This window comes from Agelaius tricolor, unplaced genomic scaffold, assembly GCF_023055355.1.
Source record: "Agelaius tricolor isolate 1412-34295 unplaced genomic scaffold, bAgeTri1.0.p SCAF_33, whole genome shotgun sequence".
Taxonomy (NCBI): Eukaryota; Metazoa; Chordata; class Aves; order Passeriformes; family Icteridae; genus Agelaius; species Agelaius tricolor.
In genome coordinates this window covers 5477097-5504318 of record NW_027269293.1, presented here as the reverse complement: position 1 = coordinate 5504318, position 27222 = coordinate 5477097, and the positions used below count along the sequence as shown (strand labels likewise).

The 27222-nt window shown below is 47.3% G+C and overlaps 2 protein-coding genes across 6 annotated transcripts in view; both read right to left on the bottom strand.

Annotated features, from left to right (window-relative positions):
- MARCHF2 (membrane associated ring-CH-type finger 2) overlaps nucleotides 1–9756 on the bottom strand; it is a 34349-nt gene extending 24593 nt beyond the window's left edge. The window contains exon 1 of one of the 5 annotated variants that reach the window (XM_071451676.1): nucleotides 9662–9756. The gene's annotated coding sequence lies outside the window, so the exon portion shown is untranslated. Of the gene's footprint in view, nucleotides 1–6422; nucleotides 6550–8921; nucleotides 9181–9356; nucleotides 9489–9661 lie in introns of those variants that run through there. The other 4 variants (XM_071451674.1, XM_071451677.1, XM_071451678.1 and 1 more) reach the window with 4 other exon arrangements.
- Nucleotides 9757–10261: 505 nt separating this feature from the next.
- RAB11B (RAB11B, member RAS oncogene family) lies at nucleotides 10262–27152 on the bottom strand. Its single transcript, XM_071451679.1, has 5 exons — nucleotides 26998–27152; nucleotides 21283–21478; nucleotides 19258–19451; nucleotides 17639–17719; nucleotides 10262–14905 (listed from the first exon to the last, which is right to left on the bottom strand). The coding sequence occupies exons 1-5, from the start codon at nucleotides 27035–27037 to the stop codon at nucleotides 14760–14762; spliced, it is 657 nt and encodes a 218-aa protein (XP_071307780.1). The 5' UTR covers nucleotides 27038–27152; the 3' UTR covers nucleotides 10262–14759.
- Nucleotides 27153–27222: the final 70 nt, after the last annotated feature.

Genomic DNA, 27222 nt, shown 5'->3' with positions numbered 1-27222 from the left:
AGGTTGGAAACAGCCTTTGAAATCACCTCATCCAACTGCTCCCCCAGCACTGCCAAGCCCAACACGAACCCATGTCCCCAAGTGCCACACACTCCACAGTTTTTAAATCCCTGCAGGGATGGTGATTCCACCACTGCCCGGGGCAGCCTGTTCCAGTGCCTGACCACCCATTCCATGATGGAATTTTTTCAGCCTAAACCTCCCCAGTACAATTTGAGGTTGTTTCCTCTCTTCCTGTCACTCATTTCCTGGGAGAAGTGAATGACCCCCACCTGGCTGAACTCTCCTTTCAGGGAGTTTTAGTGAGCAAGAAGGTCCCCCCGAACTTCCTTTTCTGAACAGTCAGCTCCCTCAGCCACTCATCATCAGATTTGTGCTCCAGTCCCTTCCCCAGCTCTGTTTACAGCAGAAACATCAAAATCTCAGTGTGAGAAACAAGACCCAAACAGCTGGTTTGAACCACACATTGTTTTTTTTTCTAAGCACCTGTGTTTTCTGAGCCCATTCCTTGGGGATACATTTCTTGCACACATTTTTTTAAAAAAGTCTCAAAGACACTAGGTTTATTATCAACATCCCTTCTGCTCCCACAGTTAGACATTAGCAAATAAATGGGAAGGCTCTTCTCAGCAACATTTTGCATCCTCAGCTTCTGAGCAGATCCAGAATATAAAGGGCTGAGTTTGTAGATAATTACTCAAACTGAAAAAAACCCAAACCCTGTCTGTGGAAAGCTGTCTCAGAGGAGTGAATTCTGCACTAGAATTCCAAAACTCTAACACGTGTGGCAAAATGAGTCAGTTCCTTGAAGAGCAGCTTGTGCTCTGTCACTGCCCCAAGGCAGAGACCAGGATCCTGCTCCATGGCTTAAGTGAAACACGCCTGCAAGACACTCTCCCTTGTCAGTCCTCATGCACTGCAATATATGAGATATGTAATCCAGTCTCTATCATCCAAAGGGCAATGAGGTGAACAAAATCCCCTCAAAAGATTGCAGAGATCTGGTTGGACCAGTGCTCTCCATGCAGGAGATGTGCCCAGCAGAAGTAAGCAGGAGTCAAGGAGCTAAAAGGTCCCCCAGCTCTGCTCTGCATATTTGGACTTTGAAGATGGACAAAACAGTTATTTCTCCCAGACAGGGAAACCACAGCACACCAGATGAACCTCTGGATCAAAGCCACAAAGGGAAAAGCACAGGCAAGATGAGAATGACAACAAGAAAGGTTCAGCCAAATGATGGCAGTAATGGGGACTGTCAGGTGCAGGTTGTGGCCTGTCCACTAATGAATATCCCAACCAGTGTAAAGCCTTGGAGCAATCCTGTGGCTTTGATAGGATCCAGAGCAAACTGCAACCAGAGCCAGCTCCCCCTGCTTTGGGTGCAGAGTGTACACACCAGCTCCTGAACAGACTGGCTTCCCTGGGACATCTCCACCAAGGAACACCCAACACATGAGGCTGCCAGCAGCCGGGTCTGTTCCTCTCACTGAGCAACCCATTTCCCTGACTGCTGGAACTGAGACCTGGCCCCTCACCCATGGTATCCCAGAGATAACCAAGTCGTGCAGCCAACGTAACCCACCCATCTGTACACAAGGACTTTTTTTATTTTTAGCAGGTAACCCATTCACTGATGGCAAATCAGAGCTCTGACCCCTGCTCACATGAGCTGATGTTTAAGCCTGGGTGCAAAGCTTCCCAGCCTGCTTTCCAAAGCCCTTTTAGCCACTTTGGGCACACAGACACTGAGTTTTCTAATCATATGATCCTGCAAATGTCACCAGTGAACTGAAGATTTTCAGTTGCTAAAGGGCATTTCCTAACATTAGTGCTTTCCTTTTCACCACTAAAACTGGACTTCCCAAATCCTGGGCCCTACAACTATCTGAACATCTCTCTCCATCTTGAGGGAGACCATGCAAAGAACTGCTTGCTGCACACATCTAAGCACCTGCTCTCACACACCCCATCTCATAGAGCTAATGCACATCTCCCCATGGCCCAGGTTCAGTCCCAGGTGTGCACACATCCTCCAGTACCAGTTCTGCCTACTGAGGCACCAGCCTCACCAGTGTACCTGTAGCCTCTGTGCTCTGGGTTAGTGGATCTGGCCTCTACACCCTCACACTCAAGTGATCACACACCTAGGACTGCCACCAGAGATACACACAGACGGGATGAGTGGCCTGAAGTGCTCCCTGCTACTGTTAAAAGGTTGTATAAGTGGATTAATCTAAAGAAAACCAAAACAAAACAAACAAAACCAACCAACCAACCAACAACAACAACAAAGCCCAAAAACAAAACAAAACCAGAAAATCCCCAAACCATCTCCCCCTGCCCCCCTGCAAGAACCAGTCCCACACTGGGCTTTGTTTTCAGTTTTGTTTGTTTAAACGTACTTTCTGCTGAGGGTTGAAAGTCACAGCCTTATTTTGTTCTTTATTAAAAATACACTATTTTATACATCAACTGACTCCCCAAAATTACCCTGCAGGTCTCCTATGTAACACCTTAAAAGTACCCAAAAACCAGCTCAGGATCCGCCCCCAGCTGAGCCATTAGCAACTCTTCCCATTGCTCAGGGCCTGGGAAGAAATCTCCTTAGTCCTGTGCTCAGAAGTCACCTGAATACAACAGCCCTAAAGTCAGGGTGCAAGGAGCCCTGTCCAGTGAGAGAAGTGACACAGCATTTTATGGCATATGCCTCAATATTCAATAAAAGATCTGATGCCATCTGAAGCAACAGCTTCTAAAACATCTTAAAATTTGGTAAATAACAGAGGGGAAAGCATTTCACTCCCCAGGAGCTTCTCTATTTCTGCCCCACCTGCAACATTTGGTTGTCAGTTTCAACTAAAGGAGATGCTGTAAAAACTTCAGCCATAACTTGCTCTTTAGAGGATGCCAGTGGAGCAATGCTGTGAGTCAGAGCCAGGGGATAACCCTGACCCTGGGCTCAAAACAAATCCCAAAAAGCAAGGGAAAAAAATGAGCAAGGCACAACGTTCTGGGAGCTTGAGAACCTTCTGATAAAACTTCACACCAGGAAACTTCTCCTGCACCTCTAACAGCAAAAGCTTTGGGCTGACTCCAGAGGCTCACCTGCCTCATCCCTGGGGCAGAGTTTAAAAACAAATGCTCCAAGTCTAACCCCGTAACACTCAGGAGGAGGTCAGAAGCTTAGAGGACATAGCCTTTCTAGACTCCTGTGTTTGTCACATTTGTACATGACCACAGCTGCACTGGCTGGGCTGCCTCTCCACTATTTCAAACACACAGCTCAGCATCAGTCAGTGGTAACTCAAGGCTTCACTCACTGGCTGCTGCTGCTGGGGACAAACAATCATAACTTCTCTATATCCAGAAACTATTTAGACATATTCTAGAAGCTCTCTGAAGTCTTGATTATTTAGATTATGGCAAATTAGTTTGCAGACACAGATGAAGAGATAGTCTTCCACTTCCATTTTTTCCGAGGAGACACGCCAGCATCTGAGTTCTATCCCCCAAGCAAAATCCTGCAGCAAGCCTTGGTGATCAATAATTGCTGTTTTCCAAAGCCAACATCCACACACATCCCTCCTCTTCAAAACATCAGTATACTGGATTAATATCTGGAGTAGTTTCACTTCATCTCCATGTCTTGAAGCAATGGAAAACTATTGGCTGGCAAAGATGAAGGTCCTGAGGCACAGCTCCTGTGGGTCTTGGTGGGGCTCCCAGAAGGTGAGAACCCCAAGTTTTAAACAAGGCCAAAGGCATGGGTCTCATGTGGACACAGCAGAACTGCAACACAGCAGAGCTCCCTTCATTTCAGGGTACCTGTCATGTTGTTCACCCACTGTTTTTCAAACAAGTTTTCTTCATTGCCTAATAAAGTTACTCAATATTCAAAAAGAAGCAAAAGGTTCAAGCTTAGATGTTGAGAAAAAAATCAGTATAAAAAGAAGAAGCCTAAAGGATGATTTTTTTTCTTGCTGTGCTTGAGAACAATTAGGCTGTATGCTACAGCTGGAATGCCAAAATGAACAAAGTTATCTCAGCTCTTTTGAGACTTGCTATCTGCCACAAGGCCGTATGAAAGGAAAGTTTACTGCACTTTAATTACCAACATCTGGAAAAACGAATTGCAACATTAGAAGAAAATTCTTTGCAGAGGGTATCTCCAATCAAAATTCAGTCATTTTAATAACAAGTTTCATAAGGGAACAACTAAAAACCAGCTGGGGCATGAGGAACACCTGTGACTCCTCTGAGGATTCAAAAGACATCAGCTTTTAAAGATGAACAGCAGCACAACTCACTACATAATGCAACTGTAGAGTCTCTGCACCCACATCCCTCTGCATTTTATCACTCTTTCCAGGGAAAGAAAGATGCATTAGAAAGACTTGAAACCGAAACCATGAACCAGGGTGGAAAAAATGTATTATCATGCCTACAAAACTATTCTTGTGGAGTGCTGTCCATCACTGGGGACAACAGCCAGCCCACCAGACACAAGCACAGCCCTGCCCTGCTGAAGGGACCGGAGCTGTGTGGCCTCTCACATCTCTCTGCACCCACGTGCTTTACAAAACACCAGCAGCAGACACTTCTGCTTCCCAGCTCTACTGCTTCAGCGAGCTCCTCTTTAAACAGAGGCAGCCTCTGCAGCAAGGTCAAAGCTCAAGTGCTCCCCAGTCCTGCACAGTCACTTGCCAGGCAGTTGCAGTTTGTTCAGAACAAATGGATTTTCCAGCTGTGCGTAATACCTCAGGAAACAGAATTTTAGTGTAGCAGTAACACATGCACCAGATCAAGACTGCAGTGCCACACCACAGAACTGGTCAGTCCCTCGAAGGGCACGACCCAGGAGGATGCAACACATTATTTCAGGACTGGGAAGCCCAGGTCAGAAAGAACTTGCATTCTCCCCAGTGTTTTCCTTCTTGGTTTATAAAGCACCATTTACACTGCTGTACAAATAACAGCACTCTGCTTGGAGACCAACTGAGCTGGAACAAACCATCAGCAAAGCCCAGCGCAGCCCTGCCTGCCCCGACACTCAGAGCGCGGCCGGTGCGTGGCCACTGCACGAAGCCAGGCAGCACACTTAGCTCCCAGGAGACATTTGATCTGGAATTTAACTTCACTATTTAGATTTTTCAACCTAGCTGTATCACAAATCTCTTCAGAACGTTCAGCTTTCAAAGAGCTTTCCAGCAAAGGCACCACCAGAGGCAGGCTGTGACTCACCACCCCGCTCTGGAGAGCTCCAGGGCAGGCACCCACTGAGAGCACGGCCATGGTCAGCCAGAGAGAAGGAGTCACTGATCCCAGGCAATGGCACCAGTGCCTCCCTTCTGCCCACTCCTTACTGCTACAGATTCCCTCCTCAATCCTCAGGTGAAACTTCAGAATTGGTATCTGTGCTGCAAAACTCTCTCAGTTCAGTTTGCAATGTTTTGCTTAGGTTGCATTTTTAGTTTTTCTGCACACAGGCCTTGTCTGATTTGTCTGCAGGGAAGTACAAGAAAAACTGGGAGGAAATAAATTAAAAACAGTCCAGAAATGAAGTTTACCTTTCCCCTCCCACCACTCTCAAATCTAACCCCAAAAAGCTTTCAGCTGAAACAGAACTAAAGCCCTCAAAGCTTTGAACAAAGAAATCCTCCTGTTCAAGCCAAGACTACATGAACTTGGTGTGTTCTCCTTTTTGCAGAAAAGTGCTTTAGAAGATAAGTTTGATTTGTTTGTACTTTTATTTCCTGAGCCAGTGCTGCTCCCTGTCCCTTGTTTCCTCTTTTTAGGAACTGGAGGAGAATGTTTCCTTCAGCTTTGATCACTAATTTTGTGACAACTGATTAAAATTGCAACTGCACTTACAGCACTTCTGTCCTTGAGGTTAACCACACAAAATCATGTCAGGTTCTATCAGGAATTGAAAAGTTTAGTTAGAATTGCTACAAAAAATCTGGAATAAAACTTACAGATGCCTATCTATTTGAAATGGGGGCAAATGACAGATTCCAAACTGTAACACTGTTCAAGAGAGGCCTGGGCCAGGAAAAGTATTTGCAAGGCAGATGGGTAGGAAGAGCTGCAGGTCAGTACAGCTCCTGTTGGGCTGCTCCCTTCACTGGAGGATGCACCGGGTTCAGTCCCTGCCCCAGGACATGCTAGCAGTCCCTGCTTTCAGGATGTTGTCATTCTGCACTTTACCTTCAGTGCTTAGGGCTCTCACAGGCTGTAACTGCACAGCAGGAGAGGCACATTCCATCCCCAGGAAAGCTACACAAGACCCTGAGACACTCGGTAGTGACTTCCCTACTTTCACCCAGTAAGATGAGCCACCAAAAGCTCTCCCAAACCAGCTGCAGTGGGGAGCCCCATCTCCCAGCTGAGCTGCATTGCTGCTGCTGAGCTGGTATACTTACAACAAAGATGGCACAAAGACACAGGTTCCAGGGAACAGCTGCTACAGTTGGAGCTGGAGAGAGAACAAGACCAGGACTGGAGGGGTGGAGATCCTGCTGTTTACGTGCATGACATGAACTGTGCTGATAAGCCATGAATTTGATAAGCCACCCTTGATAAGCCTGAGCACAGATTAATGCGTCACTTCAGCAGCCAGGAAAGCTGCCATACAGACTTCATGGAGACCCACTCGCCTACCCTGGCTTGGTGCTGCACTCGTTTCCTTCACACAAAGGAGTCCAGGGCTTAGTTCACCTCATGGCTCGTGTGCCCAGGTGTCACTCACTGAGACGTGCCCAGAGTGCTTCCAAGAGGACAAGAGTCAGTAACTGAGACCATTTCTCTATTGTGGGAAAGGCTGGAGCTAAGAGCAGGCATAAGTTAACCAGAGTAAATTAGACTGGGAGGGAGAAGAGACACACCAGCTCAAACTTCAGTCTAGAAGGGGAAAAAAAAACTAGTTTGGAAAGAGAAACTCTGAAATCTCCAAATATCCAAAGCTAAGTCAAAGGCAAGTGGAGAAAAAATAAACTTACCATGTAGTTTATAGTTCACAATACTGGATTCCTCCCTTCATTTTCTAATAAAAGCTTCTGTGGTCTTAGTGTGAAAAACCAAGATATTGTAAACAATAGTGAAACAAGTCCCCAAGTGCTCATTTTGCTTTGTGCCTCTACCTGCAGAAGTACTACAAAGTCCTGCCCTGAGGACTTGCAACAGTCCCTCAGACTCACAGAGTCTCAGAGCCCATACCCAGGCTCAGCTTGCCATGGATGCATTTTGACTTGGTCATGCTGTTTCAAGAAAACAGTGCTTACTTCCTCCCAGAGAAACATGGTGTGCTACACTTGCTTGATGCAGGCCAGCATCAATCAGCTGGAAGAGGAAAGGCCCTCTCCCAGCATCCACGAAGGCAAGAACTCTGTGGGAAGCTGCTCACAGTCAGTACATTCTAGATCTGCTCATCTGCACGGGCCCCTTGGCATCCACCACAGCGTGACCTCACCCTGCAGCCTGTGCAATCCACAGCAAAAAACAGCAAACACATCCAAAACGAGGAACATTAGTTCTGATGCCATTTTCTGTTTCCACTTAGGCAGTGGTGCTGATCAGCTAACCACACACAGACACCCCCAGCTATATAGCTGGTAGAGAGTGTCCATGAACAACACATTAGGTTCACACTTGGCCATTCCCTGTGCCACCTGCTCTGCTCTTGGCAGTTCAGACTTCCCTACTGATGCAGGCTGCCTGCAACGCTCCTTGGGGGGAATTAGACCTTGGGGGGAAGTGCTTGGGGGGAATTAGACCTTCTGTCCTCAACTAGAATTATTAAATTCACTGTCACAGTGCATATGACAAAGGGATTTTAGAGTCCCAGCTCCCTTCCCTTTGAGCCTCTGTTTCTGATGGGTGACACACCATCACAGCTTCAAACACACCTGAAAAACCAGGGCACTTCCAGCCTCCAAGCACTCCCCTGCATAATCCTTTGGAGATGCAGAAAAGTGTTCAAACACTTTAGCTTTGGAAAGCCAAGACTAACGTCCAGCTGTTCAGAGGATTATACTGTGCACATGTGAGTGGCAGCCAAGCAGGGTTTTATGTCCCCACGAGCAGGACCAGCCACAGCCAAAGCAGCTGGCCAACCACAGTGACATCACAGGCATTCTCAACAAGAAACTGGAAAAAGGTCAAGAAAGTGCTAGAAACTGCATAAGAAGGGAAAGACACAGAGATAAATGCTTGTTGGAAGGAGAGTTGAGCAAGAGAGTGCCAAGGAAAATGAACAGCTGGTAATAGAGAGGGTTAAGAGAGAAATAGAAACAGTCCCTTAGGGATGAGCAAATAAAGGGCACAGGGTGGGATGAGAATCACATCCCCACTGACAGATCTTCATCACACACATCAGGGCAGGGACAGAACACTGAATACAAACAAGCAGAATAAAAAGTCAGAGCTGCTTTGGATAACCCTGACACTTCCAGCTCACCATCATCATCCCCAGCATGCAACACCTCACTTGCCTGCCTGCAAAATTCAAGCTCTGCACAGCTCCCTCCAACAGGACAACAGCCTAAACTCTCCATGGTCCAGCAGAACCATGCAGTGCACAGATATCACCCCATGCCTTGGTGGCACCATTTCTGAGGGCACTACATGCCAGCAACTTCACACTCCAGAAGCCTCCAAGACCACTGCATGGCGTTTTGGTTTGTAATCTTGGTCCCCCCACCAGATCTAGATACAACAAGAACAAGTGTTTGAGACTGCAACAAAAACACCTCCCATGTCACAATCACCTTCCTGTACAAGAGCCACAGGCTTGTCCCTTGGATAAATCCCACAAACCAGCAGTTCTGGTCTGTCACAGTCGGCTCAAGAAACCTGAGTTTAAACGAGACAGAAAGTTAAAGACTGCCAGTTTATGAAAAGTCCATCACAAACCCTAAGCTTACATCACGGAGGAAAGCAGCTGCTGCTCCAGCACAGGACTGCAGCAACTTCTTCAGCTGCGCTGTGACACCGAGCTCATTCTCTTGGGAAATCTCTGCACGCGAGGCAGCGTGTCTGTGTGCTCGGGAGGCAAAACAGGCACCAGAACGCTCCCAAACATGTGAAAAAAAAGGTCCGGGAGCCCAGAGGCAAAGGAAACTTTTCCTAATCACTGCTTATACTCAGGGAAGAAGAATCTAACGAATAAACACCGCTTCTCAAACCTCCGGCACTTCTGTCCCTGGTGATGTTTGTACGCCACAGCCCCGGCGCTCCTGGGGGACAGTGGCAGCCCGGCCCAGGCCCGCCCAGCCCAGCCCAGCCCGGCCCGGCCCGGCCCGGCAGAGCCGCGGCTCAGGCGCGGGGGCCCCGCACAGCGAAAACGGCGCGGTCCGTACCGGCGGCAGCGTCTCGCACGGGGCCCGTGCGGGCAGCGGGGCCGGCGGCAGTCGCTCCGGGGGAGAGGCCCCGAGATCTGCAGCGCGGCTCCGGCTCCCAAGCACGAGCGGCGCCGCACACCGGGGCCACCCCTCGGCGGGGACACCGGGAGGGCTGTCAGGGCTCCCGGGCCCGCCCGCCTCGGCCCGGCCCCGCCGAGACACCGCTGCCGAGGCCGCAGCCCCGCGCCGGAGCGCTGCCCGGGCCGGTGGGCGCGGCGCGGGGCGTGGGGCCGGCCCGGCCACCGCCCCCCCCCGTCCGGTACCTGCGCTCCCGGCGCCCGCGGCCCCTCAGCGCGGCGCGCGCCGCCCCAGCGCCGGCTGCGGCGGCCGCCGGGCCCCGCCCCCCAGCGCCCGCCCGCCAATCCCCGCCCGTACCGCGCTGACGCAGCTCCCGAACGTCCAATGGACTGCGGGTAACCCGCTAGCGTCGCAACGCGACCCCGCTGGCAACAGCCGGCGGCCAATAGCGGCCCTGCGGCCAAGCCCCGCCCTTCCTCAGCCCCGCCCCGACACCCGGACCCCGGCCTCCCGCCCTTCGCCTCTTGCCCCGCCCCCAGCCCAGGGCCCGCCCCGCGCTGCCCCCGCCCCCAGCACCGGGACAGAGGGACACCGGGACAGAGGGACACCGGGACCGCGAGACACCGGGACAGAGGGACACCGGGACAGAGGGACACCGGGACAGAGGGACACCGCCCGACGCGGCGCCCTGCGGCAGTGCAAAGCCCCGGGGATAGCGGGAACGCCGTCTTGCCGCTCCCGGGGGCGCTGGCAGGGGCATCCCCGCCCCACCCCGCGCTCTGGCTCCGGAGCCACCCCCCAGCTTATTCTACAGTTGTGTCTGGAACAGAACTTAACACAGACGGTATGATTTGGCAATCTTTATATCCACAATACATCATAACCATGCACAAAAATCGAGTGGTGTGTTTATTTACAAAAGTGAATTGCACTTAACACATGAACCAGGAATAAAAGTAAATGAAAGGAACCGCTCTTCTGGGTTGCATAAAGGCCCACTACTATTTATAGCCTAGAAAGCCTGATAGTCAACACTACCATGCATTATCTGATCAGTGTAAAATAGGAATGGCTGTTATTTATTGAAACAGTGCAGTCCTGGAGATACTCATTCCATGGAAATATTCCATAAATCACCAACTTCATTTAAGAGTCTGCAAGTAAAGAGAATCTACCCTTCAGTCCCCACTCACTGTGCTTTACTTGAAGGACAGTTAGTCTTAACCTCCAATTGTCTGATTTTCCTTAGCTGAAATTCAAGCCCCTACCTTCAACATTGTTCTAGTTTTTTATGGAGGAAAAAAATCTTCCCTAGATGACTGAGCCACTTCACTGGGATCTTCTTTTCTTCTACGGAGTCCAGAACCTCTAAGCAAGTTCTTCCTTCTGCTTGGAAGGGAATGAGCACCAAGCCTCAGCAAGACTCAACCAGAAACAGATCTCACCCCCACCTTGTGGAGCAGTACAGCACACAGGGATCAAAGCACCAGGAGCAAAAATACCTCCTGTACAATTTTCCAACAGCTCGTGTTAAGTAACTGGTTCAAATAACACAACCCATAGCACGCCCAGCCAAGAGCTCTGTGTTCACACAAGAGGTCAGCAGGGAGTCACAGAACAGCACCCAAATGGGGGCATCTCTGGCCCCACAGAGGTGGCCTCCACAGCACACACTGAAATCTTTTTAACTAAGTAGCAAGCAGTAACTCAACAACTGAATTTTTACTTTTATACAAATATGGAGCTTTAAAACTTTCCTAGGAACCAAACCTCCTTGTTCTGTGCAGGCTCCAGTGAAGATCCGAGACTAACTTCCCTGCCTGGAAGCACTGACTTTGCAGGAAAAGAGGCTGGATTGATCTGATCTACCCAAGGAATTTATTTTACCAATTCACTGTTTGTGTGCTCAGGACCAAGTCCCTTTTATGTATGCATTTTGGCCTTCACCCTCCCCATCAGTAAGAGGAGAGGCAGCACGACAGACTCCTGCCTAATTCTGCATTAAAGGAGCTGTTCTAGACAGCAGCAGGAGCCTCTGATGGTTGTGTTATGACACAGGTGGCAGTACTCAGGGCTTTGTAGTGTCTTCAATAGTTAAAGGAAAGTCAGCCTCAACATCCAAGTAAAGCAAGCAAAGCACACATTCCTTCTTCTCACAGGCAGCTTTCCTGTTATCAGAATTTTACAAAAGCCAAACTTAGCCCTCAAATCCCTTGGGGCAGATGGAAGAGAGCTGTAACCTTTTTTTTTTTTTCCTGACAGTAATACTGAGAGACACACAGCCAGCAAGGCTGTGGGATGAAGCAGTCGAGGTTACATGTAGTCTGTAATTTCCACATCAGGAAAGCATGCTTAAGGAGTCTGGGCTACTGCAGAGCTTCTCTGAATGTCAGACAGCTCTTCCAGCACTTCCAGCTTCCTCAGGATTCCTCCAAGTCTTCCCCTCAGTAATTCCAGCACAGGAGTGGGCTGGGTTGTGGATGCAGTTTCTAAGGAGCACACAATGCTTCATCAGGACACCAGGAACCCCAGATCACAAGCCTTGTCCCCAGTCTGTGCACAGGAAGATGGCCTAATCTGGCAGAACTGATCCAATGTCCTTTTTCTATTATCACAAACAGCCCTCTGCTTAGTCTGGGCAGGAGCACCTCAGACCCACAGAAGGGCTGTGGCTCTGCCTGGAGAGCAGCACAGCAGCCTGGAGAAGAGCCTTGTCTCATAGCGAGGGACCACAGCAGATGAAAACACCCAGCCCATTCCCAGTGCTCTCAGGAGCTACATGGGTGCACGTGTGCACACACCAACTCCCCCTGCACGCCCCAGCAAAGGGCAGGAGGCCCCTCCCTGTCACACAACACAACAGAATGGTCCAAGGTCCACCAGTGCTGAGGGGCTTGGACAATGGAGTTGTTCAAGAGCTCTTCAATACCCATAAATTTAACTGCACTTAAGCCCTAGACACTGACCTTCACTGGGACTCTGCAGCAAAGTTTAAAGCCTTCCACAAAGTCAAAGACTAAGGAAAATCTTTGAAGAGACAAGCAAGTGACTAAACCATTTCTTGGCTTCTCACACCAGGCCAGACTGATTCTAGAAACTTCATGTTAAGAGCAGGACTTGCAGAGTAAGCATGTTAATACATCACGCTGAACTAATAAGTCTTCTTAACAGTACAATTTCTCCTCATGCTGTCCAGCTGATTTCTTTATATAAAGTTTGTTCAAAAATTAAGAAGCCCAGCTCCACTAGTGTCCACTTGTTCTCAAATGAAATATTTTCAGTATTTCAGAATTTTCCATTCTCTCAATGCCAGCTGTCTGAACACTGACTGCACTTCATGTTCTGGTCTTGGACCACCAAAAAGGAGATATCCCAGTTCCTACCTTCTCTCAACAGAATGCTAGTGAAGCAAATACCAAGTGTGGAAAGTGCTTCCTGAACTGGAACTCCCTTAGGACAGAGCCCTGTGATGCCTACCAAGGAATTCATACCCTCATTCAATGGGATCAGGCTGCAAGCATGCACCCTTGAACCTTGAATGGAACCTCTAAACAAAGCTGAAGAGTGAAAGTGCCAGCACCACGCGCATCCTGTGCTGTGAGCTGGAGCCCTCTCAGTGCATACAGTACAAAATTAAAGGCATTGGTCTGGAAATCTTATAAAAGAAAAGCCATCAGAGTTAACTGCCCTTAATTTTATTACGTAACCAGACAGAACAGTTGAGACTGGAATGTCAGATTTCCTCTTCAAGCACAATTCACAGTTTCATATTTGCTTTGTATCAGTAAAGAAAAACCAACTCACTAATATGCAGCTGGGATTCATCCAGTGAGGTACAGGCTCAGAATACAGAGCAAAAACTCACTGCAAATGGCGCCACAAGCCTTCAGGGAGCAGCAGGTGCTTTCCAGCTCTTCCTTTAGATCATTTCACCCAGTATTTGCCATCAGAACATTCAGCAGATACCGGAGGGGATACAAGTGTGCAAGAGCTAGTGAGTGATGAAAAGCCATCAGAGATTTGCACGAGCAAGCAAGAGACTGACTACACAAAGTTGTGGTAACATTCTTCCCATTCAGCACAGCGAAGAATTATAGTAGTTAGCCCTGCTGATGACAAATCTGTTACATCAGTGAAGTACAATCATATAAGAATTACAGTCTGCAGTTCAGTAAAATGGTAAGAAGAAAACAACAGATTAGTAGTTATTATGTGAAATCCTAATATTATGCATTTTAGTAGAGGTCAATAGTGAAAGATCATGAAGAGAAAGTTCCAGATACTATGGATCTGCAGAAGTTTTACAAAATGTATAAAGTATTGTGTTTCTCTACAACAACCAAAACCCTTACAAGTGCAGGTATATATGTGACATGAAAATATTGCCTCACTCACTCAGACAGGGGCAGGAGAGATCTAGAGAAAAAGCAGCATGCAAAAAAAAAACCCTGGAACTAGCGCAGATCCTGCTTTCAGACACTGACCTACAGTACAAAAAGAAGCCTACTTGTACAGGCTGCAAAAGGTTTCTGAAATCAATATGCTGGCACTTACTGTACAATAATGTTAACTGATTAACATAAGCCATGAATAAATATTACGCCACTTCATAAAGCCTGCACAGGCATTCATGGTGGCAGAGAAAGCAATGCAGACATATTTCATTGTTCCCAAATAAACAAGAATAGAGAAAGATTTCCCAAGCAGGAAACAGTAAACTACACAGCTAGACTAACTGTATTAGGGGTAATTACAGAATAAGTAATGTTATTTTCAACAGCTTTCTTATGTGTGTGCAGCCACTAAAATCCTCACTGTGAGACTTCATCAGGACAGAAAACAGAGCATTTGGCAGGATAGCTAGTTTAATTTCTCCCCCATGTTTACAGAAACACAAGAAAAAGAGATATCTGACTATGGGAGGAAAAAACCTTGTCACCTAAATATAGTTATTTCTTCAACTGGTAGAGTCAAGTCCCATTGTTCCCCTCCCAGAAAATAACAACAACAACAAAACCAAACTGAAAAAATCCTAGCAAAACCAAAACAAGCCTATTTGATAAGAGTGTTTCATGGGATAATATCCAGCAGCAGATTTTCCAACACAAACATGTCTATCAGATCAGTGACTACATTTCAAGCCCAGAAGTCACCACATGGAAGGGGTTTCAGAGGCAGGAGGATGTTAGCCCTACAATTAAAGCTCTAATATGACAGGGGAGATTTGGGAATGGAATAAAGGAGGGAGGAGGGAGTCACTGAATCACAGGAGATAGGAAGTGCACACAAGTTTCTAAATGAAGCACAGACAAAGTGGAGGGCACAAGAGTCATCTAGAGAAGGTCACAGGTTCTGACAGCACTGGAGTTTGTTGGATTTCTGTCCGTCAGTGGTAGGCGGGACGCTGATATCCACGACGTTGTTGCCAGGGGACTCATCGTGCGCAGACCGGTCGGCGATTTGCTTCTGCGACACGATGCGGTAGATTTCTGCAAGGACAGCACACGGTAAGAACATGCCAGAACCCAAGGAGAAGATTTTAACCTGAGGGCTCTGAAAGGGAATCTAGGCTAATCAGATGTGGTGTGTAACGTCTGGCTGGCATTCCAGTTCTGGAATGAATACACCAGCTCTGTCTGGAAAAGTTATTAAGACAAGAGTCCTCATTGCCTTCCACAATAGCACTTCCTATCCTGTTCTTTTTCAATGACTCCATGAAAATGGGGATTATTAAAGGGGTTTTAAATGGGAAAGGAGTAAGAATGCTCATTTCTAAAACAGGGAATCATTGTCTTTGTGATTAAAAAAAAAGTGAGCAGCATACTCTAGAAACGCCCATCACCAGGGTGCTGGAAACCTCTGCAGCAGCAACAGGTTACCCGATGCCCACCTCCACTCCCAGCAACCTGCTGCCACCAAGAAACAGCAATGCTCCTCTCTGCAACACATCAGTTTTCCTACCTATGACAGTAAAAGCTGCATGGGTCCATAAAGCCCCAGACTTCTCCAAATGAATTTATTTGACTCAAACTAACTTAATGCTTGAAAGCATAGAGATCCACAAAGCTGTAATCACTGAAGACAGACTGCCAACTTAAAAGCTTTCACAAACCAACTGTTTCAACTGCCTACTTAGCAGAAGTCTTGTAAGTGGAAAGGTTTATAAGTTAAATTATTTCATTGACTATAAGCCCTTGTTCCAACTTCCCTCCATTGTGAAACAGGAAAAGGGCAAGTACTTCCCTGCAAGTCTGTGGTAAATATTATGGTCACATTCATACAGCCACAACCCCAAAACAGCAACACCCAAAGCCTTTAGTAAGGATTAAAAATCACAGAGGACTGTGCAGGGTTTTTTTATGGGGAGTTTTGGTTCGTTTTCTTTGGTGGTTTTGGGGGGCTTTTTTGGGTTTTTTTAAGAATCTGCACAACATATATTTATGTTGTTTAAAATTAAAACCTTTAACTCAAGGCCAATCTTGTTGCCACTGGCTACCTACAGATCTTTGCTAAAGGGAGAAGGAGGGTTGTTCAGAGGCTGTCACACCTTTTTCTTTCCTGCTCAGTACTGTATTTGAAATTCAGCTGTTTAGAGTGGTTGCCAAGCCCCCTTTGCTTTGGGGTAGCAACTCTTTGGGGTGTTTTGTGGGGTTTTTTTTCTTCCAGTTGTTAGTGATTCCTCAAACAAGTGGCCAGTAATGAAACTCCTGTCCTGCTGTTCCCATTCTCTTCCCTCCACCGAGTCCCCTGTGGTGGTACCCAACTCACTACTCTACACAGCACATTCTCCTAGGTTCCTTCTCTCTTAGAAGGATGATTCTCCCCCAGGTGTAATTACTTTAGGAATAGCCTTTTCAGGACTTCTCAGTCTTATTCTCCATGTGCCTATGCTACCTGACCAGACAATCTCAACACTTTTGGGAGCCCAGCGTGCTGTGAGAGAGAGGGGTTTGAGTTCAGTTTGCCTGGGCCTGACCTCAGCTTGAGGTGTTACAGCACTGTGGCTCTCCTAGAGTGGCCTGAGGCCAGCATCTCTAACCAGGGTCAGTCTCAGGACAACACTGCAAGGGAAGGCAGGATGGATGGTGACCATTGAACTACACTCAGAACACTAAAATAAAAAATACTCTCTCAAAGTGCCAGGGAAATTGCTTCAAATCCAGCCAAATGTCCCAGATCAGCCACAAATCTGCTACACAGTGCGAGATCAGCCCAGCTCCAGCTCTGGGCAGTCAGCTCTGCCTCACACTCCAGATGCTTCACTAGTGGCTCTTTAATAACACAATCTGCTGGGCACCAAATACAGCCCATTCCTCATCTGTCAGGCTTTTACCTATAGAGGCAGCTTGGCTACCCTTTATTTCCTGTCCACCTCTTCTTGGGCACCTTGGAGTCAGAGTTGGGGTTGCTCAGTCTGGAGAAGAAAAGGCTCTGGGAAGATCTTAATGCAGACTACCAACAACTACAGTCCACAAAGAGAGCTGGAGAGGGACTTTGGACAAGGGCCTGGAGGTACAGAACAAGGGGGAATGGCTTCCCACTGCCAGAAGGCAGGGTTAGATGGGATAGTGGGAAGAAATTCTTGGCTGTGAGGGTGGTGAGGCCCTGGCACAGGTTGCCCAGAGCAGTTCTGGCTGCCCCTGGATCCCTGGAAGTGCCCCGGATCCCTGGAAGGCCAGGCTGGACAGGGCTTGGAGCAGGCTGGGATAATGGGAAGTGTCCCTGCCCATGGCTCACTGTCAACTTGATATCCTCCAGAATCCCCAGGTCCATCTCTGAAGAAGATGCTGTTGGTGCAGTGCAGTCACCACCTTTGCTATCAGCTGAGAATAAGAGTTCAGTAGTCTGAAAATGGTACCAGCCTGCATTGGTGCAAGAGAAGATACTGCAACATTTAACTTCCAGCATGGCTGGGGCTTCACTGCTGAGATTTTGTGCAGGCACAGAAGTATAATTACTAGTCCCTTTACAACAGTGCTATTGCAATAGCTTGAACTTATGGAACATCAGGAGACAGAAACCTCCAGGAGACAGAAACCCTCACGTGGGACAGAAAGGTGTGTATGGGGTGGGAGGCATAACACAAAGGTGAGATTAGAAAGTTTGCAAAGCAACGATTGTTCCCACCACTCATTTCCAAAACACTCCAGAAAACTACAGAGTATGCCCATGAAGAGGATCCACCACCTCAGCTGCTCCTCTGAATCCATAACAAACCATACCTGTAAGGATGTTCTTGAAGGCTTCTTCTACATTTGTAGAGTCCAGAGCAGATGTTTCAATAAAAGATAAGTTATTTTTTTCTGTAATAAACAAGAAGTGGTTCAGTTAAAAAATTTAATGACACTTTATTTCACATTTACTTTGAGGTTTTTTAACTTTTATTTTAGGCCAAACCAGCCAGGGCACAGTAATTTTTTTTTCTTTTCCTTGTTGCACAAGGAACACCTTGGTGCTGCAGTTCAGCAACATTTCCTTTGCCCAAAGTGCAAGAACATTTTCCCTACTGCAGCCCTTGCTCAGTCAAACAGCACAAAACACCATTCTCTTCTGGCTACAGATCACACCCAGAGGTACCTTGAGCAAGAGCCCCAGCAAAAGCACATCAGCTGCTACAGAGACACAATTCTCCTCTGCAATCCCAAGATCAAAAGACCTATACTTTCCTAATCAGACCCCACTTCCAAATAACAATGACCCCCTGAAACAGTCTATTTTTCTTCTTTCCTCTTACAATGCAATTTTTTAAAATTATTATTTAAAAAAGAAAGTGATTAACACTCAAATATCATACCTAGAATGGTTCTGTATCACCTGCCCAGGAACAGGCAAATTTCAGTAATGGAGCTTAAATAGCAACAATCAGAGAATCACTAGCAATTTAAAACAGCCTTAGGAGGAAGTCCAGGGTTAAAAAGTAAGAAGCTGAACCAAGTGACCGAAGTAATAGACTGTCTGGGGCACCCACCAACTTGTTTTGCTTCTTTTACATAAATGTCACTTCTCCTCCATCTGAAAATTTAAAGTGGCTTTATTACCCTCAGGGTACTTGCTTACCAGCAAACTTCAGAAAGTGTGTATAAGCAAGCCTTGGTAATATTTCTAGAGGTATTTTAGAAGTTGTACATTTACATTCCACCTCCAAGCTTGACAGCCACACAAAAGCTGAATGTCCCCAGGCCTTTCAGGACAAAAGACTATCTGACCAGTGCTCTGCCAGGTAAGGAAGAGAGAAGGAATGCAGTGGCAGCATCTTACATAACTCACTTGACTTCTCCCAACAAATGATAATTCTCAAACCTGATGATCGCTGCATTTAAGTGAGACTAGATGACAACATTACAGGCATCAGTGCTCTAGAGCAGCAACCACCCCATCTAAGAGAAGGTTCAGCATTCATTTGTAGCTGTCCACATTGATATCTACTCAGCAGAAGCAGGTCTCTAGGAAGGGGGGATGGACATTTTACATTGTGATTTTTTTTATTTTTATTGTGATATTCTCTCTTCTAAATACTGCTTACTGTTTCTAGCCTTGTTAGAAGAAGTGTTTATTCTTCAGCTATCAGGCAGTTCAAGGACAGTGTTTCAAAAACATGTACTACCACTAGATTTAAAAAACAACAGAAAACTGCAAACTAAAAATGGCAAAGAGAATTCTCCAAAAAAACCAAACCAACCACACATGCTAGTTAATAAGTCAAGATATTTCAATATAAAAAACCAAAAAACAACAAAACACCTTAAATGCCTTTTTTAGGGTCCAAACTAAAAAAGGGAGTTGAGGTGGGAGTTGAGCCCTGGACAAAGGGTGTGATCCCAGCAGCCCCACCCATCCATACCTGCGAAGGCCCGGGCCTCGTCGGTGGGCACGGCCCGCAGGTGGCGCAGGTCGCTCTTGTTGCCCACCAGCATGATCACGATGTTGTTGTCGGCGTGGTCCCGCAGCTCCTTCAGCCAGCGCTCCACATTCTCGTAGGTGAGGTGTTTGGCAATGTCATAGACGAGCAGAGCCCCGACAGCACCACGGTAATATCTGAAAGCAGGAGGCACAGCCCTTCAACAAGAGCTCTGTCCCAGCCACACCAGCACACGGGCCACCCCGCTCTTCCATAATGCGCTCCCAGGCAGAAAAAGTTGTGCTGATGCAGATACTGTTGTTGGAGTGGTTTTGAAGCCTGAGACCAAGTTCCAAATGCAGGGCTTTTTTCTAATAGCATTTCTAAAAGAATCCAGTGTGTGTACCAAAACGCTGGAGAGCCTCCAGAAACCAGGACTGAAAATGTCCTGTCTGCTCCAGCTGTGTATAGGAAAACTCACCATTGCAGAATCGATGCAGCTGGGAGGTTTTTGTGAAGTTACAACCTAACTTTCTCGAGGAAAACAGCCCTTTATAAAATGTCAGTATTTGTTCCTGATCCTTCAACTATCTCCTGTCCCTCCTACAAATTAAAGAGGGGACTCTGGACCATATTGTCACTATCCACCAACCTCTAATCCAGGAACAGGGTTTGCCTCCTCAGCGCAGGTTTGGGCCCATTTCAACACAAGCCAAGGGCTCAGCTCAGCACAAGCCAATCTGTATCAGCAATCCTGTAACATCCATTATCTCTCTTCCACACAATCCTACCATTTCTCCTCAGTTCTGCCAGCACCTGTCTGACATGTTGTTGAACTGAGTCAGGGCACCAAGTCAGCAGAAATCATTCTCTTTTCCCTGATGTTTGGCATTCTGCTGGCCGAGCAGGCTGAACTGGCTGAGTGATGTGTCAAGCAGCAGTTAGTGCCAGCACAAAGGAGAGGCAGCTGCACTAACTCCCAGCAGTAAAACCTGTTGTTGTTGACCCAGACTAGACTAGAAGCAAGAGCAAGGGTCACAAAAAAATTTCTGAAAGTCACACTAACAATTCCAGAAAATATGCAATTTGAAATTGTCACTTACATCTGCTTTTGCATCCCTTTCCCTATAGACTGCTCCCTTTGGGCTTCAGGGTCGCCTGGTTTTCTCCCATCTTGACAAAATTCCTTTTACCTTGAGTTTAATGGCTCAATCTGTTCGTGACTCAGAAACATGTTTTTACCTTTAAAAACTGATACACATCTGTAACATAACAAAAAATCAACTCACTGATCAAAAAATGCTCTGGACAACCAGGCCTGACCAAAGGATTTGCTTTTTGTCCTCTGCAGGATACTTTTGCCACCATAGAAATAGGAACAGCTCAAACCACCCTGCGGATTACCAAGGTGCCACAGGTGAAAAAGCTTCTCACCTCCAGGGATTGTGCCTAATGTTGCACAGCCAGCACTATCATTGTTGCCTTCCTACTTCCTGGCTATTCAGTGTCTGCACTCATGTACCTAATTTTCAGGGCTGTGACTAATTCAAAGTCATTGAGATTTCAAAGGACTTTGTGGCTGCAGGTTTTCCTAAAAATACCCTCAATCTCAAGACTGAGGAGGCAATTGAGACAGAAGCCATGGGTGTTACAGTAAGCCACCATACCTAGACCAAAACTTGATACCAACAGTGCCCAGCTTCCATCTGAAATGACACTCACTCCACATAATGAATGCAGCACATTCAGCACAGACAAAAAACTAAATCCCAAAACTCAAACAGAATTTCCCACAGTTTTGATTTAAGCTGTCATTTGTTTCCATAACCGTAACATGAGAACCTAAAAAGTACTTTCATTATAGTAATCAAGGGAACACAAAAGTATTTGCTACCTTATGACTTGGATCCACACTTAAGTCTGTCACAATGACGTTGTCATGTGTGCCAAATATGTTTCACTCTCTACCCATACATTTATCTGCAGCATCCCTCCTGGAATTCTGTTGAGCAAAGACAGGGTACTCACGCTGAGGTAATGGCGCGGTATCGCTCCTGGCCTGCGGTATCCCAGATCTGGGCTTTTATCGTCTTCCCATCCACCTGGATGCTCCTGGTGGCAAATTCCACCCCAATGGTGCTCTTACTTTCCAGATTGAACTCATTGCGTGTGAAACGTGACAGAAGATTACTTTTCCCAACTCCAGAGTCTCCAATCAACACAACTGAAAGCAGAGACATTATTTTCACAATTAATTTCTCATACCAGCACCAACTCCAGGCTGCAGTGTGGCCTGGCAGGCAGCATCCACCAGAAATGCAGTCAGATAACACAGGAGAGACAACACAGACAACATCACAGTCTTTACTATGCACACCTTGCTTCTCCAACCCTAGAAGAGCCCCAAACTGTTTTGTGGTGAGTAGCTGCCCGGTCCTCAGAGGTGAAAATGAGAAATTGCTACAGTGACTCTCAAAGTCAAACAGTGCTTTGGAAGCCCCAACCACCGCAGCAGGCAGAGGTAAGACATGCCCCTCACACACTCAACCTTTGGCACAGGAAGGCTGCAACCCACATTTTAAGAAACACTACAGGCAAGAACATGGCAACAGGCCACTTGTCTGCCCAACAAAAGCCTTTGTACAGTGTAAGTGTACTCTATTTTTATTAAAAAAATAAAAAACATGGTAAGTAAACAATCATTTGCAGTCCCTGTTGGAGTCATATAGGGTGTTGTAATTCAATAATTTAATTAATAAATATGTTCACCACAAAAACTGGAAAACAGGAGATATTTGGTACTACAAAAAAGATACAAAGCAAAGCAGAACTTCATCCAACAAAACAAGTTGTAGTAGACTGCATGAGAAGTAAGAGATGAGCTAGAAACCTCTGCCTCCACACATGGTGTTGCCATGATAACAGAAAAATGTAAGTGCAGAGAGATCTTCAGCACACAAAACCCAGCTTTCCTGAAAGGAATTGTGAAAACAAAGGCACATCTTGAGGCAGGAGGTTCCCTCTACTTTTTTGCTTATAGATGAGAGCAAGAAACAACAGAGAGAAACACAGCTGAAACAGCTGAGCCAAGCTCCCTTCCTCTCACAAACACTCTTATCACATACCCTTTGGAATTCAAGTGTCCTGGCTCAAGCGAAAAAGGAAGAAAGGCAGCCAGCCTCTGTGAGCTTCTTTAACCTTGGGAATATTTCCTACTCCAGTTCTAAGTACAGATTTGCTGATCTTCCTCATTTATTTGGTCTGCTTTTCCTACAGAAAAGCAGACACGGACAAAAAACAGTCCCAATTTCCCCCCAGCAACAACAGAAGAACCTTCTCATTGCACACTTCCAGAATGAGCTCACCAGTGTTTTCCCAGGGCCAAGGATCATACTTGTCTTTTAGTGGTGCTACAGGTTTTCTCTGCTCAGGCCATTGTTTGAGGAGGGAGCTCTGGCAGTGCCCTGCTCCAGCTCGCTGCCATCCCAGCCCTGGAGCACATTCCCAGGCTGGTGCTGGACCCAGCCCTCTGCTGCGACAGCTCCCGAGCTGCACAGGGCCATTGTTGAAACGCTGGAGAGCCCCTGTGCAGCTCATCTGCCTGAGAGCACAGACAGACAATTGTGCCAGCACAGCTGAACAGGCAAAACACAACACAGGCAGGAATGGGCAGCCAGCACATCGTGGCAAGGCACCACAACTCCCCACCCGGGAGAACTTAAACCAGCTCCTCACAGTGCTCTGCCTTCCCTGGCAAACAGCCTAAACCACTTTTTAGGGTATGAGAACAGATAGATAAAAAAAGATTTTATTCCAAGTTCTAACTCTAGGATTTTGTCAGCTTTATTTTCCGGACAAACAGTTTTTCATCACTAATTCCATGGGACCTTCCAAGAACAGGCGGAGGTCACCCATCTTGCACAGGGACCTGGGGCTGGAGTAGGCTCTATCCTACAGCAAAGCCCTGGCCAGAACCAAAAGTAAGAATATCCACCACACAAGCTAGACCAGATTGGAAGACCCCTGAGGCTTCCAACTGTTTCTGAAGGGAGCTATCTTCCCATGATTTTGCAGCTGGAGAAAGCACAGCCTTTCCACATTCTAGCCATCTCTCATGCTCCGGCATTTTAAAAGTATCAATTTGGGGCATAAACCATGCAAATGGCTCTCAGGTCATTAACTCCATCTGTCACTGGAAGAAAATTCCAGGGGTCCTGTGCTCCTTTGGCTGGTTATTCACAGGCTCCCTTCACCGTGCTGCCCCACACTCCAGCAGAGCTTCTAGGAGAGCATTTTTCAGAAGTCAAAGGAAGGCGACCAGATCCCAATTCAATAAAGAGCATTCCTAGAGTTTCCATGTGCTTCTTATTAATACCCAATCTTGAGCACTAAAAGGGCATTTTCACTTTCAGGAGAAAGATGCCAAGACTGGGGGCCCCACATGCAGAGAGAAGCTACAAATTTATTTTCTACAGGAGCTGAGCAAGAAGATACCTTCAGCATTCTGGACTAAGTGATTAGATCTTGGGAAAGTTTCTAAATTTGGTAACAGACCACCACACAGTATTGCCTGTTCAAATTCAGAAGTCATGACAGAGAAGGAAAGAGTTCCAAATGACAGCTTAAGAGTCTGAATACTCTCTAAACACATCTCACCAGAACCAAGGAACTCGCTCTCAAAATGCCCCTAAGGGCCACACTGGTGATGAAAAGATCCTGGAAGTGACATGAACCAATAACCAGCACCAGCCACCTTCAGATGGCCCTAAGCACTCAAACAAGCCTTGCATAGTGCCCTGTTTATATCGTGAATCCTGCTCCTTCAGTATTTCCTGATTTTCTCTCTCCTCCAGCACCCCCTGCCACTGTGTGGGTTATGCATCACCACCACATTATCCATCCATCAACTCAGTCACCACCCTCACTCTGCTTCCTGTGTCTACAACATCCAGAACTACAGCACAATCCCACCCCAAACACCTGCCCTGTATATTGAGATCCTTGTACAAAACCAGCCAAAGTCAGGACGAAAATTCCAGTGCCATACATCACTGGTAAGAAAGGGGAAATAAATAGATCAAGTTTATGACAGAATTCTAAAAACACTCATTTATTAATCTGGGAAAAAGAATATATACTTTTGAGTATGTAAGAAGATTAAGACTCCCTCTAGCAGAGACCATCTAATGAGAGTTTGTGATAAATCTGAAGTACATAAGGTTGCCAGATATTGGTGACTAATAGGATACACATTTGTTTTTAAAAACCACAGCCTTAGCTACACAGAGACTAATCAGAGCAGTCTAAATTCCCACAAAAGTAAAAGAAAGCTCTTTTGCCCTATGGCTGATTTTTCCTGCCTTTTTCATGAGCCAGCACACATCTGCACAACCTCAGATTTAATTTTTAAAATAAACACTGATAATAGCTAATCTTGGGAGCAAAATTAATGTGCAGATCACATTTAATAGGTGCAAGGCTTCGAACGTTTTTAACGGCCCTTCAAATGTCATGAATTCAATTCCAAATCAACGCACTCAAAACACATCCTGAAAAGTCCCTGCTTTTTCACCATTCCTGCTACAAAACTAACTGGGAATAGAGGCCAGAACTGCTGGCTTCACTTGGGTCACATCACTGAGCACAGCCACAAGCTCTTTGCAGCCTCACCACCCCACGCAGCCCTGCACACACAGCTTGGCTCCTTCCCCCAAAGAATGGTTTAGGCACTTTGGTAAAGAGTAATATTTTGTTGTAATCAATAAAATAAGCAGTTCTGTTGGGATGCACACAGAAAAAAGGGAAATTGGGAACAAAGAAACACTAGGTCAGCAGAGCAGATCTGACTATAATCACTCACAATCCCAGACTGCTCCCAAACCTTAAGTTAGTCATTGCCTGCCACATGCTGTCCCTTTGGAAATAGGTGGCAGGGGAAACAGTCAAGCCTTAAATTTAATAAAAATAAACCTTCCCAGACTTAAGATCCTCCTACATCATTATTTCTACCTCTAACTACTACACAGACTGACAGAACATAGTTCAAAAGTCATCTGTGTACCTAAGAAGGAGCTAAACCACAAACCAAAGTCCTGGACATCATTATAGCAACTGTCTTTGAGGTTTAATTCTACTATTGAAGGAGGCAAAAAGAAAAGTAGGAGAGTTGGTCCCACAGCAGACCCCTCATCCCACCTGGTCCCATTTACATTATTTTTTGTCTAGTCCCAAAAAGCCTCAGAAGAAGGAAAAGATAAATAATCAAACCCACAAAGAAACCCTTCTCTATCTACTTTTTTCTTTTTTTTTTTTTTTAGAAATCCACACAACAACCCCTCCCAAAAGATGCACAGAAAAGGACAATTCTCTCACCCATTTTTATTAAGTGCTACAAAGTTTGCCAGCATCACCACAGCACAGATCCTGACCAAATGGCTTTAGGTTCAGTCTCATTCCAAATAACATTAAAAACACATTTCAAAGCAAGTATTTTTAAGATGAATGCATTCTCCCTAGCTAATTGAATATTCAGAGAAAGAAAAAAATAAGTACAATTTTTAGGCTTTCAAATTCCTGGCTATTAAACCACCTGGGAAACAGACTTCAGAAGGAAACTACTTTAGACTCAGACAGTTTAGTATATTTTTACAGGCTGGTTGTCTGTTTTATAGGCAGAGAAGAAATAAGGGCTTTTTTCCCCATTGTCTTCAAGATTCAACCCACTGTAAAGCAAATAAAGCAAATGGGCAAATACATTTATAAAATATTTCCCACAGATGAGTAACTGTTCTTTTCTTTGCTCCACAAGTTCAGAATCACTGCTGCCCTTGTGAGCATCCAGGTACAAAGTCATCGAATGCCTGGGAAATTGTCACAGCAGCAAGTGACGCCCAGAGCCCTCACAGACCGCCACAGCACCGCTGGCACTGCCCTTCCCAAGAGTGAACTCTTGGGATGGAAATCAGGTTTCAGCCACTCTACCAACAGTAGATCTAGTGCAAAACGGGCTAGGAAACCAAAGACGAGGGTGCTACACCCACCTGCACTGCTCCTCGGGCCTCACAGGCAGAGCTGTGGGCTGCTCCGGGAAATTGGTCAGCTTGACCCTCTGGACAGGCAGGAGGCCGGCCTGGGGAAACACCCACGGGACAGAAACCCCGAAGCCATCCCACGGGATGACATCCTCCGGCTGTCCCCGGAGCCAGCGCAGGAGGAGCAGCACCGAGCCCTCACAAGAGCCCTGGCCAGCCCGACATGCCACAGGAAGGGGCAGGGCAGGCACGGCAAACACCCATCAGCACAGCCAGTTAACACCGCTCCGGTCCCAGGCTCCCAGTACTGGCGCTCAGCGGGGACCTGCGAAGGAGCCTCCACCGAAGCTCACGGTTTTGCAGCTCCGACTCGACACCAGGCGATCTCCAGACAACCACAGGCACGGCCGGGCACAGGCACAGCCCCGGCCCGCGGCCCGGCCGCTCCCCGCCGAGGCTCCGGTCGCCCCCGGGGATCGCAGCCGCCCAGCTGCTGGCGCACAGCCCACGCGGGCCGGGACGGGGCGGAGCGGGCAGGCCCTGGCGGCTCTCCCGCCGCTCCCCCGGCTCTGCCATGGCTCCAGACCAGGCCGGGGGCCCACAAGGCCGTCCCGCGCACCAAGGCCGCGGCGGACGCCCCGGGCCCGCGCGGCCCGCTGATCCCAGCCGAGAGCGACGCGGTGCGGCGGCCGTGGCCCTGCTGAGCACGTACCTTTGAACAGATAGTCGTACTCGTCGTCGCGGGTGCCCATGGCGATGGCGGCGCCGACCCTCTGCCTGCCCGGCACCGACCGCGGCCCAGCCGGGGAGGGGCGCTCCCGCACGGCCCAATCAGCGCCCGCCAGAGACCGCAGGAGGCGGGCACTGCGCCAGACCCATCAACGACAGCCAATAAATGACGGGAACTCCGCTGACTGGCGGGGAACGGTGCCCAATC